Source organism: Trichoderma harzianum (assembly GCF_003025095.1).
Source record: "Trichoderma harzianum CBS 226.95 unplaced genomic scaffold M431scaffold_19, whole genome shotgun sequence".
In the NCBI taxonomy this organism is placed as follows: domain Eukaryota; kingdom Fungi; phylum Ascomycota; class Sordariomycetes; order Hypocreales; family Hypocreaceae; genus Trichoderma; species Trichoderma harzianum.
This window is the reverse complement of record NW_020209267.1, coordinates 128,155-143,648: the sequence shown is the minus strand read 5'-3', so window position 1 is coordinate 143,648 and position 15,494 is coordinate 128,155. Positions and strand designations below refer to the sequence as shown.

The window sequence follows — 15,494 nt, the reverse complement described above, 5'->3', positions numbered from 1 at the left end:
GTGGGCTGGTGGGGCCGAACAAAGTACCTTCGTACCACCGCCCAAAATCCGGGACAGACCAAAATTCTTTCTCATCCAATCACAGCACCCCAATTGATGACAAGGGACATCACGTGATGCGCAGTTCTCGGCATCCCAAGGCCTCAAGACAAGGCCAAAACAGCTCCTCCTCTCTTTTCAAACCATCAACGGGCGAGATTCCCAATTCCACAATCGCCATGGCGAAGCCGTATGTGCCGCATGACGTCCTTGACGAGACGGCCAAGACTTCATTGGTCGGCCTGGGCAGCGGCTTCTTCATTGCCGCCATCCAGAATGCCCTGTCGAAGCGCAACGTGGGCGCTATGAGCGTCTTTACGCGGGGAGCTCCCATCATTGGCATTTGCGGTATGAACTGAGTCTCTGTGACGATATGGCTCCAATTGGGGCTGTGTCATTGCGCAAAATACAATCATGAGAGAGCAAATTTGGCTGACGGGTGTGACTGTTTGTGGTTTCTAGCTGCCGGTCCCGGTGCCTATGCCTTCTTCTCCCGGACGATGATGAACCTGCGGGAGAAGGATGATGCTTGGGCCGCCGCCTTTGGAGGTTTCATGTGCGGCAGTGTCCTCGGACTTCCTTGTAAGGACGCCTTCTATTACTCTACGTGATTTCCGGTGGTAGCGCATGCTGACTCTACCACAGTCCGACGCACACCCATCGTGCTGGCTCTTGGTGCTTTCGTTGGCACTGCCCAGGGCCTTTTCCACGTCACCGGAGGAAAACTGGATAGCTTCTACAAGGAGGAGGATGAGTTTGAGCGCAAGGAGACTATCCGACGGACAACCCGTCTGCCCGTTGAGCAGACTGTTGCCGAGCTGGGCGAGGGACGAGGTAAGTCTTGGCAGTACAAGATCTCTGCAGCCGTTCTTGATAAACTAACATTAAACACAGGCATCCGTCCTCCTGGATATGAGGAGAGGAGACGAGAGCGCATCAAGGAGAAGTATGGCTTCGAAGTTAACCCTGTGAGCGCCACCGCTGAGGGCAGCCAATAAAATGATATAAAAAGAATGAAAGAATTAAAGCCAGCTGCCAGAGATTTTTGAGGTGAGTTCTGCGGCAGCTTGTACATATATCCATCGCATTCCAGTGCGGAAGAGATGCGATGCTAGATAATCGGATTTTTTTTTTGTTTTTCCACGTCGCCATTGCCATTGCCATTACTGCATGTTTTTGGATCTGGGCTGTCGGTGTCACGAAGACTTCACTTGACAAAAGGTACGTTTTTTTTATCTCTTCTTTTTTCTTGAATTTGCGTTTGTTTTCTTCTTTTCCATGATGAAATCTTTTCAGAGGCTGTTTATGATATCAGTGATTACATTAACACCATATCTACATTGTATTGTCTGATGGAATATTTTCTTTACTTCTCATTGTTTCATACTGGCTGCATATCACGAACAATGTGCTGACATATGAAATACACAGGGTGTAGAAAGCTTTCTATCTTGTAAAATCGCGAGTCTCGTCATGACCCTTAAATAACGGCGCTCTTTAGTGCTATTATATGCATATCCATCCCAAATGATATAGGATCTGTTTCCCAAATAAATGCAGTCAATCCCAACTCCTGGCGCTATCGAATGCGAGGCCATTACACTAAATGTCTTTGAGTAAAATTGACGTTGATTTTCTCCCCCCATCCATGTGATTTGTTCATAGCGCCTTGACGGATTGAAAGAAGGGGTTAGCAAGCAGCTTCTCGTCTGCTGCCACCAACTCCTTCAGTTTGGCCACCTGCTCCTCCTTGCTGAGCTCTCCGTTCTGCACAGCCTCTTTCCATTCAACCAGCACCTTCTTGAGCATTGCACTGCCCTGCTCGACATCCTCAGTGCTGTAGCTCACGCCGAGATCTTCATGTTTGGTAGTAAAGTCCTCGAGCTCGTCTGCCTTGCGCTTGGCCATGCGGACGACCTTGTCAGGGAAGCGCACAAGTTCGGCGACGTGGATACCGAAACTCTGATCGCAGATGCCGGGCTCAACCTTGTACAGCAATGTAACCTCGCGTTTGGCGTTGATATCGCCATTGGTGCCGCTAATGTGCGCTGTGACGTGCATGTTCTTGACTTGAGGGTACTGGTCGGCTAGCGCCGTAAGTTCGTGGAAGTGAGTTGCAAACATGGCAAAGCAACCAATCTCCTTGACAATATGCTCGGAGATGGCCCAGGCGAGACCGAAGCCGTCGTACGTCGAAGTACCGCGGCCGAGCTCGTCAATGATGATGAGGGACTCGGCTGTGGCTGACTTGAGGATATTGGCCGTCTCAAGCATCTCGGCCATGAAAGTTGAGACACCCTTGAGTTGAGAATCGGAGGCACCAACACGGGCGAGGATGGAATCGAAAATTGTGAGCTCGGCCTCTGAGCAGGGGACAAAAGAGCCAACTTGCGCCATGAGGGCAATAACACCGGCTTGGCGGATGTAGGTAGATTTACCACCCATGTTGGGTCCGGTGATGATGAGGAACGACGACTTGTCACGGGTAAGATCCACGTCGTTGGTGATGAATTGGACGTCGTCCTGGAGTTCCATGCAAGGGTGACGAGCACCAGTGAGCTTTGTCTGACCTTCGCCTCTGGTGTGCATCTTGGGTCGGACGTAAGCCTCAGGAGCGTGCACGGCGGCGTGAGAGAGCGAGACAATGACATCTAGATGGGCCAGCACGCCAGCAAGTCGCTCCAAGACTGGGCAATACGAAGACGCTACCTGGACGACCTCGTTTACCAAGCTGCTTTGGGTGCGGTTGTAGTTTGCCGACAGCTGGTCGTGCTCACGACGATAGGCCTGCAGCTGCTTCGTTGTAAAGTAGACGCCATTCTTCTGTGTAGAGCACTCCTGATACTTGGACTTGCCGCGGATGCAGCCAGCTTCTTGTCTCGTCAGGCGCATGCACACACCGTGGACCTTGTGGTTTGCCTCGAGGAAAATCTTCTTGTCTGCTTCTTGGTCCAGGTCGCGTGCGGCGCTGTGGAATTCCTGTCTGATGTCACGGTCGAGCTGATCGAGCTTCTTGCGGATAATACGCAGGCTCTGGTCATACTCTGGCTTGATAATGTACTCGTGCCGATCCAGGGCGTCGAGGTCGACTGTTTGCTCAACCATCTCCTGTAGCTTGCCGAGACTATCGGACAGCTCTCGGAGTTTGTTGGTGTATGCATCGTCAAGAGGATCCTTGTATGCTTCGTCCATGATTCCCTCTAGGGTGCCGATGAAGCCTGGGAGACGGATGACAACTTGATAAGCGCGGACGACATCTTCTAGATTGGCCTTGCCGCGCTGGAACTTCTTCGATAAGCGGTACAGGTCGGGTACAGAGCGCAGGTGCTCTTCCTGCATGGTTTGGCGAAGTTCAGTATCGGTATAGAACGCCTCTACGAGCTGCTGTCGCCTTTCAATCTCATCCTTGCTCATCAACGGCTGCTTCAGCCACTGCGCCAAAAGGCGGCTGCCTACAGGGGTCTTGCAGTGGTTGAGCACACCGTAGATGCTCATCGTCTTTGAACCGTCTCGTGGACCGGGCATGAGATTGAGGGCCTTGAGGGCTGCTGCATCGAGTTTCATATACTGTGCCAAGTCGTGTTGGTAGAGCTGATACTGGCCAAAGTTGGAGACATCTTGAAGGGCGCCAATGTATTTAATCAGACATGCTGCGGAACCCATGGCCAACTTAAGGTCTGTCTGTGGTAGCATGGCAACTGATTTTTCGTCTTTCAAGAGGCGGGCCAGATCCTGTTCAATGTCTTTGATGGCAAAGTCACCTGCTGGTCGCTCCGCTAGAGCGACACCGCAGTTGTTGATGATTTGCCGTATCTTTGCCAATTCAGGGTCTTTCTCCTTCTCTCTATCGCCTTTCTCCTTCTCTCTATCGCCTTTCTCGTATTGGATGAGACACTCTCGGACACCAAGCTGAATAAGAAGAGCCTCAAAGTTGGAGTAGAGATCATTGTCGAGGAACTCGCTGACGCCGAGCTCTCGCACACTGGCGTCAGCAAAGCAGACACCGACGCCACGCGCCTCGGAAGCCTTTGCGGAGATCTTGACTGCCATAATCATGGGCGCCGAATCAATCTGGCCACCTAGCTCATCTTCGACATCTTGAAGGTTTCCGGGGGACGCCTGCTTGATGCACTTCCAGTTCATCCGACCGCTGGAGCTCTGCCAGATCTCGATTCTCTTGCCCAGCTTGAAGAGCGCCTCGCGGAGGAACTGCCGGAAGACGGTGGTGGTTAATGTGACGGAGGGGAGACCGGTGTGGTCATTTTTGCCGAGTTGTCGGACAACGGACGTCGTCTTGTAGACCTGAATTGGATACGTTAGAGGTGAATTGATCAAACAAAAAACAACGGGAGAGGTGGTGTCGTACAGTTTTAGCAATGAACATGGCATCGTTGCCATGGGCAGTGTACCAATCGCCTCGGTCGAATATTCGCACGGCATCTTCACCGAGATCTGGCAGAGACTTGAAGAAGCGGATGAAGCCGCCCTCGTCGTCGACCTGGTGTTCCCAATGTCAGATTTGGCATTTCATCGTCTATAGTAGTTGCTAGAGGGGTCTAAGACGTACCTTCAATTCGGGTCTTGAAGCCATGATTGGGGACTATAAAGGTCGCGATGAATATTCCCAAATGATTCCTGAGAAACTCCAAATCTCTCTCCCTAGTCAAAACAGAGGGAATGAAGCATGGAGATGCAGCTGGTCGAAAAGACGTGGCTTGCAGAATCCCCTGTCGAACCGCCGGCGCGTGTCTTTGGAGGGGAGACGCGTTTGTACTGCAATCAATTAAAAAGTGGTGACGCGAAAGGCGGGATTAGGTAATCGCACCAAGTGCAGTGAAAGAGTAAAAGAGTGGGCGATTCTGGCTGTTGCTTTTGAACATGAATGATGAGCTTCTTTGTTACCACTATGATGCACAAGTATATAAATATTTAAATGCTGCACATGGACGCTTCTGTGCAAATACAAGGCAAAAATAGACAATCTCATCAATTCATTAATCTTCAAGTTCAAGCATGGATAATCCCGTGGCGGCAAATGTGCTCGGCACAGCTGGAGCTGTAAGTCGCTCTCACTCTCCAACTTACATGTAGTGAAATAGGCATCTTAAAGACAATTCGCTGATATCACTTCATCTTAGGTGTGCTGGTCTGTACAGGTATATTTTCCAAATCTATATGCTGGTTGTGAATAGCATCGCTAACAAAGACGCAGCTTATCCCCCAAATCATCATCAACTATCGTCGCCACAATACTACAGGCCTCCAGCCCTCAATGATGATGCTGTGGGCGTGTGCAGGCGTCCCGCTGGGAGTGTACAATATCACCAAGAACTTCAATATAGCTCTGCGCATCCAGCCCCAGATCCTGACGCTCTTGAGCCTGGTCACTTGGGCTCAATGTCGATACTACGACAAGGTGAATACATATATCATACCTTCGCCGTTGTTATCCAACTAGCATCACCAGTCACTAATCTTACTCTTGATACTAGAAATGGCCTGTTTCTCGCTGTCTTCTCGCAGCCATTCCTATCGCTCTCTTGATGGCTGGTATACAGGTTGGCCTCATCTTCGCCCTGCGAGTTGCTCAGTCTAAGCATCTCACTTGGCCGGATACTTTAATGGCAGTTCTCTCTGCGGCCTTCCTCGCTGCTGGCGTCCTTAGACACTATTTGGATATCTACATTCATCGATCGGTGCGCGGAATCTCATTCATCTTTGTGGGCATCGACGCCGCCGGCGACCTCTTCTCACTCATCTCGGTATTCTTCCAACCAACCCTGGACATTCTCGGTATGGTGATATATGGCACTGAGCTGGTCCTTTGGATAGGCGTGTTCGCTTGCGGTGGATACTTCAACTTGCTGCCCTGGGTAAAACAGAATTTGAAGACGCGCTCAGAGCCTGATGGATCTCCCAGTGCCTCTGAGATGTCTACAGACCCTACTACTCATCCATCTCACAATATCTCTCTTCGAAACATGCCGTCATCGACATCTGTCTTTAGAACGCCGTCGAGCGAGTTTACGGTTGCGAGAGCTAGAGCCGGATTTCACGATACAGATGATGAGGCTGGCGCAATATCACAGAGATGAATCGGGTCTTGTCAGCATCAATAAATCCATTTCGCTATAATACCTCGATCTACCTCGATCTACCTCGATCTACCTTAGTGCTGGAATTTCCCTTGCTTCTACCTGTATCAATATCTTGCCGCATCTTCAAGGATCATAGATGCTCCCTTTTCCGCAATGGCATACACAGTCGCCTGTATGTGCGCACTAATATGAAGCGGCATGATGCTCGCATCCACTACTCGCAGGCCCTTGACTCCATATACCTTGAGCCTCTCATCCACGACTCCTCCCTCAATACCTGCGCGACCGCCCATGGCGCATGTACCAATAGGATGATATGCTACAGCGGTGCTGTCAAGGATCCACGTCTTGACATCCTCGTCATCTGTGAATAAGCTGGCAGGGGGATATGCTAGTTGTCTCACAATCTTGCTGAAAGAGGGCGCCAATAATACGTTACGACCAAAACGGGTCGATTCTAGCATGATATCGAGATCTATCTCGCCATGGGGGCCGTCGTAATGCCTAGGGTCAATCACAGGATCATCTTTCTCAGAGGGTGTTGGTTGGACGTGGATTGAACCAACAGAGAAAGGATACTGGAGAATCTGGAACAATGTGCCAAACTTCTTGCCAGTCTCTGCCAAGGGCGCAGCGCCAAGTGCAAAGATAAATTCCATCTGGCCAATCTTATCAATATCTTTCAGACGCTGTTCCATGAGGGCTTTCTTTTCTGAGGAAAATCCGGTTAGATCTTTGGCCTGAGAATATAACCTCTCCAAAGTATCTTGCGGCATGAAAGTGGCAAGGGGTACAAAGCTGTACGAGGAGGAAATGCGGGCGAGAGGGCCAGTTTGGTCCCGATCATACTGTGCTAGAGCTGCTGCCGCGCGATCAGCATCAAAGAAGAGATCATCTCTGTTCTCAAGCTCTGGGTCAACTTCCACGACCATATGGATCGCTGTTTTACCCTGTTAGTCAAAGGCTGGCTTAAGCTGCGATTGTTATTACCCAAGCAGACACATACCTTTGTGCTCCTGTAGGTTTTCTCCTAGCATGGGACTATCCACTTTGACGTCAATGCCGGCTCGAGACAATACCTCAGGGTTGCCTATGCCTGATAGCTCTAGTATCTGCGGTGACTTGATGCTTCCAGCGGACAAGATGACTTCTCGAGATGCTGAGACGACATGCTCTTGACCTTTATAAATGAAACGAACTCCAGAGGCTCTATATGCATTATCAATCTTGTCAAGGACAACATCTTGAACGATGGCTTCAGTCAAGATGTGAAGATTAGAACCAGCCAAGGCACAATAGTTGGTCGCAAAGGATCGAGTCATTGTGCGAGGGTCAATGTTGTTGACATTTGTCCACGCCCCAACATTCGATCCTGCAAAATGAGCCGAATTTGTTGGCACGCCCACCGAGTTGAGTGCCTTGAAGTATAGCTGATTAGATGGTTGATATTCTTTGGCATAAGAGATGTGAATCGGTCCTGAATCCCCAAAGGCCTCCAGGTCATATCGGAGATCCTCTTTATCCCGAACAGAATCGCTAGGTGGATGAAACGTTTCCGACTTTTTGAAATAGGGGCTATGGGACGAGATCAGAGGAAACTTCACATCATCACAACCACTGAGGCTCAACAGCACTTACAGCAACTTATCCCATCCCCATCCGGGATTCCCTAGCGCCTCCCATGCATCATAGTCCTCTCTGGCACCTCTCATCCAAGTCATAAAGTTGATGGCACTCGATCCACCGAGGGCTTTCCCTCGCGGCCAATTGACCGTCCTTCCACCAAGTCGAGCTTGCGGTGTTGTTTTAAACTTCCAGTCGAGTTCAGTGCCCAGCGATCTCGCAAGATAGCCTGGGATTTCAACATCATCACGCCCGTTTGCCGTCCCTCCAGCCTCAAGGACTCCAACGGTGAAGTTCCCATCTTGAGCTAGACGAGATGCAACAGCTAGGCCAGCAGTTCCACCGCCGATGACGAGGAAGTCAAAGGACTGATGTATGAAGTCGTCGATGGAGACAACCTGCATGTTGCTATTGGCTTTTATTAGGAATGATTTATAGGAGAATGATTACTGATTGTCGTGAAGTCTTCTTGCTTCAACCTCTTCATGTCTTATATAGATATTGTAAACTATTAGTGCTGACCTGATATAGCGTCGAATAATCGGGAATCAGGCTTCATGACAAAACTCCATGGAATACGGAGGTAAATAAGACAAAATATTTCCGTACAATACAGTCGAGCGAGCATAGAACTGGCTAGTGATTTAGAATTCTGAGACGTTTCCCAACTTTCTTATTAGACCTAATACCTAATGAGGAATTACAAGCTCGGAGTTGAGGTGCTAATGAAGCCGAGGTCTTACGTTAAATCTTAGAGGCTTCAACTTTAAACTCTAGCTAGCGAGCAGCTCGTCGTCGAACTGTCAGCAGCCGTTTATAGCACCCTTAGTAAGACAATGTGAGCTGGCAATGCATAATGACAAAGAGAGACATGTTGACATCCGTTCTGTGACAGTTCTTCTGCCTTGATGTCTTAGACATAATGTTGGTTTCATTGAGATGGCTTCATTCGTCCGATCGAGACATTCAAGCCCGTGCACGAGCATCGCCTTCAGACACAATCATGACATCATGGACCGACGCCTCAACAAACTCACTCCTCTTGAATGTTTCATTTATACCAAAACATCAACATGAAGTAAAGAATCTACACAATTATTTGTTCATGCCATCAATAGATTTGGCATAATGGCGAAACCGCGCGTGATATACTGGTTCAGAACAGACCTCCGTCTACACGATTCTCCCGCCCTACAAGCAGCACTAGATCTCGAGCCAGAGGTTCTTTGGCCAATCTTTACATGGGATCCTCACTATGTATACAAGGCTAGAGGAGGAGTGAATCGATGGCAGTTTCTGTATGACACCTTGGCTGAATTACGAGATCAACGAAGCGACTAACACTTTGTATCAGATTGGACTGCCAGAATGACCTCTCGCAATCCATCACGAAGCTGAACAAAAACTCCAAGCTGTTTGTCCTCAGAGAAGGACCGCAAATACTCTTCCCCAAACTCTTCAAAGCCTGGAAACCAACCCATCTCGTCTTCGAAAAAGACACAGATGCATACGCCCGTTCTCGCGACGAGGCCGTCGCCAAAGCAGCCAAAGCAGCGGGAATCCAAGTCATCATCCAACCAGGCCGAACCCTCTGGGACAGCGACGACATTGTCAAGCATCATGATGGAAAACCCACAATGTCGATAACCCAGCTGCAGGCAGCGAGTAAAAAGATTGGGCCTGTTGCGAAGCCCATTCCGGCGCCTGAGAGTTTGCCTGATCCGGGGGATATGCCGGTGGATTTTGAGAGGCATGTTCCTGAGGGGAAACCGGATTTCAACGCGGATTATAGATCAGAGGAAGATACGGGATATAAACACATTGCTGGCCCACATGGTGATTTTGCTATTGAGACTCTGGAAGAGCTCGGCTTCTCTCCAGCAACAACTCCCCATCGAGGCGGCGAGACGCGTGCCCTTGAGATTCTCGACGACCTCCTCAAAGACAAAAAGTACACTGCGACTTTCCAGAAACCAAAGACAAGCCCAGCCCAGTTCGACCCTCAGTCTACAACCCTCCTCTCGCCATTCTTCCACTTCGGCGCCCTCTCCGTACGTCTCTTCTACTGGCGCGTTCACGAAATCGTCGAGTCCTACGGCAAAGCAGCCTCATCTCCCCCCGAGAGCCTCATCGGTCAAATCCTCTTCCGCGACATGTACTTTGCCGCCCACGCCGCCCTCGGCGCATCATTCGGACAAACAGCAACGAACCCTCACTGCCGCTTCATCCCCTGGCATCTCCCCTCCAAGCGCGACCCAGAAACCGGCCTCATCACAGGCGACCACCACATCGACGACCAGCAAGCAGAAACATGGTTCCGGCGCTGGAAGGCCGGCGTCACCGGCTTCCCCTGGATCGACGCCCTCATGCGCCAGCTCCGCCACGACGGCTGGATCCATCACCTCGGCCGCCACAGCGTCGCCTGCTTCCTCACTCGCGGCGGCTGCTACGTCGACTGGGAGCGCGGCTGCGAAGTCTTCGAGGAATGGCTCATAGACCATGAGCCCGCGTGCAACATCGGCAACTGGCAGTGGCTTTCCTGCACGGCCTTCTTCACCCAGTACTTTCGCTGCTACAGCCCCGTCTCCTTTGGCCAGAAGTGGGATAAGAGCGGCGAGCTGATTCGGCGATGGGTGCCTGAGCTCAGCCGCGTGAAGGAAAAGTACATTTACGAGCCGTGGAAGATGCCGTTGCCTGACCAGAAGGAGGCCGGCGTCAGGGTTACTGGCGATGGGCTCTCGGAGCACCAAGAAGGGACGTACCCGAAGCCCATGTTTGATTTCAATGAGCGGCGAAACGTCTGCATGGCTGCCATGAAGAATGCATATGCGGTGGGATTATACGGCAACGACGACAAGGTTCTGGATGGAAGCTGGAGAACGCTGTTTCCATCCCCTGATGAGGCCGAGGTTATGGGAGAGTATGAGAGCGACTACGGGGAGAATGCAGATAATAACGAAGATGAGCATGACCAAGATGGAGTAGATGGGGAATCTGTCAGCAACAAGCGTGCTGCAGAAAGGAACGGAACAGACTCCAAGTCAAAGAAGCGGAAGACGGAGGCGTAACCTAGCACATGAGGAGATTAAGGGGTTTCAAAGAGATCGATTAGTGATATAAAATTGATAGGAGTTCCATATCAGGGCATTTCCCTTCTCAGCATGATTACCTTGCGTAGTAAGATGGTCCAACTTCAGCTACAGTCTATAACTTCCAAAATTGGGTGTAGTTTCTATACATGTTCCAAGATGGCCAAGAACAATTATACATATCCTCGGATCCGTAAAAGGGAAAGATATGTGGTAATCTAGTGTCCTCCGTGTGTAGTGGAGTTTGTTTGGTTGTATGGCAAGACTTGAATGTTTCGCACGGGCATGTGCATTATGTCCCAATGGTCGGAAATGCTAGGATTACCGTACGGGCGCAAAGCGGCGAATCGCAAGCTACAACAAAAGATTAGCTCATTCAAGAATCTCGATCAGGTTACCATTAACTCACGTATAATTGCCTGGCGCGAGATAGCTTCCGTTTGCCAGCTTGCCAAACCACCAGTGCTTAGCATACCCTCGTGGAACTCTCATCATAGGAAACGAGACTGTTTGATCTTTGTCCATGCGGCTAGGGTCGTAATACCAAAAGGTGTCGGCATCTCGCATGGCAGCCGCCGCGCCAACGTAGCCGGATTCCCCAACAACGGGAGGATAATCCCAATGGATCTCAGTCCAGAACGGGGTGTATATCTGAAGATATGATTTATATTAGCAGTTTTATAGCCCAACTTGGATCAGAGAGTGAATACTGACATCCCAGCGCAGATGGAAGCATGGGTAGTCGAGACGGGCGTTTAACTCGACAAAGTCAAATCGACTCTTGTCGGTATTAAATGACCAACTATTTACCACTAACATTAGATGACCTCTCAGAACTTCTAACAGGGTTCACTCACGTCCAATTAGCACCTCGATCTGTGATGAAGGGCTCTCCCAAGAACATGCTATCAAAAGCCTTTTCGGTATCGTATGCTGCCCCTATTAAGCGCAAAGACGCATCAATATGTTGATACACCTTTGCCAGATCTATTTTGGGGCTAAACGCACCTCCGTAGGGAATGGAGAGATCATCACCGTTGCTCCCTCTTATCCAAACTTTACCACCATATAGAGGTAGGTAATCATCGTTTATGTGTTCAGGAAGACCAAAGGTGAACCTGAAATTTATTAGCCACATATAGCGTAAATGTGAGATGGTAGGAGGATGTTACTCGACTTGTTCTGTCTCCCCAGGTGCTACCACAACATCACTGGGCAATGAAACTGGGGGCACAATCCGCAATGGCTCGAGTTTGTAGGCGGTTTTTATGCCATAGTGAGGATCCAGGATTTCTACCCCAGCCTGGGGCTCAAGCTCGAAGGAGTAAACCACGGTTTGGTTCCCGGAGTTTGTCACGTTTGCAGTCCACGTTGATCGGAACTGTATGGAATCCGACAGCGAAAAAGGTTCAAATTCCAACTGAGTGTCATAGTCGATCACCTTGAGCGCGTTGACAAGACCGGTGCCCACTTGAAAAGGAGGGGCTCTGAATTTGAGATCAGTATCACCAACTGCCCACCCAATACTCACGCCACTGGAAACAATGCGGTTGGAAAGCATTTTTGCGAATCCAGAGCCATGCAGCTCACGGCCGCCGTGCTTGGATATGTACAGTGCTGCAATACCTGCGATATATGGTGCAGCCATGGATGTCCCACTCATCGAAATGTAGTCATTGCCCGGTATGGTGCTCAGTATTTCAAAGCCGGGGGCACCGATATCAGGTTTGAGTAGCAACTCGTTAGTCGGGCCCCATGATGTGAACAAGGCGGGGATCGGTGCTGCGCTGGGATCAGAGGTGCTTATGTTTGGATTCCCGGTAACGTTGATGGCAGCTACAGACAGGACATTGTGGCCATTTGCACCACTGCTTGAGAAGAACGGTCCGGTATTGCCTTCATTCCCGGCCGAAATTGTGACTACGACACCTTTGTCCGCAATTCTGTTAGCAACCAAGGCCCAGGGATCATCAGCAAACCCATCAGGTCTGCCGATGCTTGCCGTAATGATGTCGGCCTATAAGGTGATTAGCAGTAGAATACCTAGGCACGTCTCGATATTTTTACCCCAGCGCCGTATGCGTCACAAAATGCCTGAATGAGCACATCTTCGTCGGTGTCCCAGGGATCCTGTCGAAAGCTTGTCAGCGGGCGGGAGTATGTTGATGGGAACATCATAGCACACACATCGGCAAACACTTTGAACGAAAGAAGTTGAGCATCAGGAGCCACCCCAGTCAGCCTTTGATGGAATAAGTTAGTTTAAGAACGATGGTATGCTGAGATTAGCATATTACCATTCGTTTTCAGCGGCAATAATCCCGGCCACATGAGTTCCATGGCCGTGATGGTCCATGGGGTCTTGATCTGGGTCTTTTGGGTATCGTTTCTCATTGTGAGAGTTCCCTCAAATTTCATGTCAGTCTTCATGTCACTTATTTGTCCGCGACCAAGGACTGAGCTTACAGTCTTTACCAACGAGATCATAACCTCCGGCAACTTTGCAGCCAGGTCCAAAGCATCCACCAAGCTATAGAGTATATTTAGTTCAAGAGGCCGGTCTGCTACAGAGAATGATGACTGACCGCTTCGTGCGTATAATCAAGGCCAGTGTCAATGATGGCAATGGTAACATCTTTACCTCGAATACCGCGAGCGTGGAGCTGATCAACGCCGGTCCATTGGTGCACAGAGTAATTGTGATTCTTGGGGTCCGGAGCAGCCTTGACTTGCTGTATGGCAGATGCCATTGGAATAGTTTTCATTGGCCAAACATTGGCCACGCCGTGGACTGCACTGAGAGTGTCGACATTGTCAACTTCACTTTCGATAACCACCCCATTGAAAAGGTCGCCGCAGTCGAATTGCCTGAAGTAGGTGCTATTCATCGATGACGGCGAGGCAAACTGGCGGGTCATATAGGCAATACTACCCTACACGATGAATGTGTCAATGGCTGCAGAAAAGGCAGACAAAGCGTTGCAACGGCATACCTTTTCGAACTCAACTATGTACTTGTTTGTTGCAGCATTGATGCTCTTTGTGGGTTTATCTGTCGTTCCCTTCTGTTCATTCTTCAGCGAAGCCACGCCTGCAACGAGAATGGGGAGACCCAGGAAATTGAGAGCCCGCATGGCGAGTTATGGCACTTGGCCCAGCAAGACACAATTGATGAGAAGGTGAGCTCAAAGACTTTTTAGTTGCAGAGCTGTCTCTTCAAAATCCCAGTGTGAAGTGTCTCGCGATGTCTTGGTCAGATAAGACAACGTACGGTTGCTTGTGTCTCAACCAATCTGGGAACTCCAACAAGAGCGATTGGCATCAAATAATGCAAAATGGCAAGAGGTTGCAAAAGAACGGTGCAAAATGGAACATGAACAGCATCCCAGAGTTGCTTTTAATTATCACAATCACTGATCTCGGCACCTCAAGTATAAGAATGAACAAACTTTTCGATTCCCGTCGAGACGGCACGGAAGCTCTTGTCTGCTCCTTCCTCACGGGTATCGGCATATTCGCTCTGTCGTCGTCTTTTATCTTATTTTATCTTACCTATCTTACTTTGTTTTATTTAATTCTTGGAAGTCGTCACGGGAAACATGATAAAGCTCACGGGGTAAGTGCTCTCACGAGAGGCAACGCTACTGTATGTAGATTTCAGCAGCTGCACTTGCCTGTTGTGAAGTATTTGATGCCATATTCGCTAATCCCCTTTATGAAGGCGTTGACAAGCTTGATCCGCTCTTTCCCGCATGTACAACTTCCAAAGCGGATAGCAGATAACGGTTACCGGATACCGGATAGCGGCAAGACGAGTTTGCCTTCGAGAGACTTGACTGACGCAGTACAAGAAGCACCTCACAAGCTCGAGTCGCTGCTACACATGACACGATTCATCTGCAATATGTTCGGGACCTGTGAGAGATGACAGAGCTTGCTGCCCCTGCGAAATACTACAGACTACTGACGTCTAATGCTTGATAGCCTGATATGGATCATTGGTCAGCACAATCAAAATGATACCTCCAAGTGTTATGAGACAACACCGGTAGTCCTCTGATCTCTCAGCTTCCTCAGCTCCAACAGCCCGGGAACCATCATCTTATTAGTGGCGGTGCCACAAACCATCCAAGGACAGCTAGCGGTCCCATCGAGAGCTGCTAGTAATGGATGTGAAATAACCTAGGGATTAAAAACATGAGGCTACCCGGACAGCTTCGTTTGGCGAAATTTAAGCCTGCGGACCATCGATTTGGCGACTCCACACCCGTGCGCCATCCACAGTGTTGAGTGCGACGGAAAAGTGGTGCTCAAGCGCACAAATGGACGGAAGACGAGGATCGTTGGGGCATCTGTGTGCTCGGGAGCTTCCGACGACGGTTCGCTAGATGGCATTTCGTATCATTTGAGTTGAGATGCAAATACGAAGGGCCTGCGATTCAGCCCCCGCCCCGCCCCCCCTCCTCTGCCTGCAAACAGTTGTTCTGTATGTGGACGGAATACCGCATGGCCTGATAAGACACTACGAGTAATATCGACAGCATCACTCACTGCTTTACCATCTCATTCAATTTGCTGCAGGGACAGGGTGAGGTTCCCATCCTAGCCCTCCCCAAAATCGTCAAGATCGCGCGCCTCGCTTCTG

General features: G+C 49.9%; 6 protein-coding genes across 6 annotated transcripts; 3 read left to right on the top strand and 3 right to left on the bottom strand.

Moving 5' to 3' along the window:
* The first annotated feature begins 175 nt into the window (after window positions 1-175).
* Window positions 176-1,473, top strand: M431DRAFT_276649 (hypothetical protein). The gene is made up of 5 exons (XM_024913981.1): window positions 176-387; window positions 502-621; window positions 685-873; window positions 934-1,260; window positions 1,471-1,473. Exons 1-4 carry the CDS (start codon window positions 219-221, stop codon window positions 1,035-1,037), a joined length of 582 nt encoding a protein of 193 aa, XP_024768933.1. The 5' UTR covers window positions 176-218; the 3' UTR covers window positions 1,038-1,260; window positions 1,471-1,473.
* M431DRAFT_126490 (hypothetical protein) lies at window positions 1,471-4,765 on the bottom strand. The gene is made up of 3 exons (XM_024912283.1): window positions 4,607-4,765; window positions 4,406-4,537; window positions 1,471-4,341 (listed from the first exon to the last, which is right to left on the bottom strand). The coding sequence occupies exons 1-3, from the start codon at window positions 4,628-4,630 to the stop codon at window positions 1,699-1,701; spliced, it is 2,799 nt and encodes a 932-aa protein (XP_024768932.1). The 5' UTR covers window positions 4,631-4,765; the 3' UTR covers window positions 1,471-1,698.
* A 287-nt stretch (window positions 4,766-5,052) lies between these two features.
* Window positions 5,053-6,134, top strand: M431DRAFT_10137 (hypothetical protein; the record flags this gene model as incomplete). The annotated part of the gene is made up of 4 exons (XM_024911321.1): window positions 5,053-5,097; window positions 5,178-5,195; window positions 5,252-5,455; window positions 5,532-6,134. The coding sequence occupies 4 exons, from the start codon at window positions 5,053-5,055 to the stop codon at window positions 6,132-6,134; spliced, it is 870 nt and encodes a 289-aa protein (XP_024768931.1).
* Window positions 6,135-6,241: 107 nt separating this feature from the next.
* On the bottom strand, window positions 6,242-8,164 carry M431DRAFT_486877 (GMC oxidoreductase; the record flags this gene model as incomplete). The annotated part of the gene is made up of 3 exons (XM_024916436.1): window positions 6,242-7,077; window positions 7,144-7,712; window positions 7,776-8,164. 3 exons carry the CDS (start codon window positions 8,162-8,164, stop codon window positions 6,242-6,244), a joined length of 1,794 nt encoding a protein of 597 aa, XP_024768930.1.
* A 637-nt stretch (window positions 8,165-8,801) lies between these two features.
* On the top strand, window positions 8,802-11,012 carry M431DRAFT_126480 (hypothetical protein). The gene is made up of 2 exons (XM_024912282.1): window positions 8,802-9,058; window positions 9,115-11,012. Exons 1-2 carry the CDS (start codon window positions 8,889-8,891, stop codon window positions 10,826-10,828), a joined length of 1,884 nt encoding a protein of 627 aa, XP_024768929.1. The 5' UTR covers window positions 8,802-8,888; the 3' UTR covers window positions 10,829-11,012.
* A 55-nt stretch (window positions 11,013-11,067) lies between these two features.
* M431DRAFT_500340 (hypothetical protein) lies at window positions 11,068-13,767 on the bottom strand (the record flags this gene model as incomplete). The annotated part of the gene is made up of 11 exons (XM_024917915.1): window positions 11,068-11,203; window positions 11,259-11,500; window positions 11,564-11,651; window positions 11,707-11,788; window positions 11,858-11,967; window positions 12,022-12,866; window positions 12,917-12,979; window positions 13,037-13,091; window positions 13,147-13,255; window positions 13,316-13,379; window positions 13,435-13,767. The coding sequence occupies 11 exons, from the start codon at window positions 13,765-13,767 to the stop codon at window positions 11,068-11,070; spliced, it is 2,127 nt and encodes a 708-aa protein (XP_024768928.1).
* Between the last annotated feature and the right edge of the window lie 1,727 nt (window positions 13,768-15,494).

Coding starts and splice junctions, on each gene's coding strand:
- M431DRAFT_126480 (XM_024912282.1), top strand. CDS start 8,889: ATGGCGAAACCGCGCGTGATATACTGGTTCAGAACAGACCTCCGTCTA. Junction 9,059..9,114: donor GTGAATCGATGGCAGTTTCT/GTATGACACCTT, acceptor ACTTTGTATCAG/ATTGGACTGCCAGAATGACC.
- M431DRAFT_126490 (XM_024912283.1), bottom strand. CDS start 4,630: ATGGCTTCAAGACCCGAATTGAAG. Junction 4,538..4,606: donor CTTCAAGACCCGAATTGAAG/GTACGTCTTAGA, acceptor TGGGAACACCAG/GTCGACGACGAGGGCGGCTT. Junction 4,342..4,405: donor CCATGTTCATTGCTAAAACT/GTACGACACCAC, acceptor TATCCAATTCAG/GTCTACAAGACGACGTCCGT.
- M431DRAFT_276649 (XM_024913981.1), top strand. CDS start 219: ATGGCGAAGCCGTATGTGCCGCATGACGTCCTTGACGAGACGGCCAAG. Junction 388..501: donor TCCCATCATTGGCATTTGCG/GTATGAACTGAG, acceptor TGTGGTTTCTAG/CTGCCGGTCCCGGTGCCTAT. Junction 622..684: donor CAGTGTCCTCGGACTTCCTT/GTAAGGACGCCT, acceptor ACTCTACCACAG/TCCGACGCACACCCATCGTG.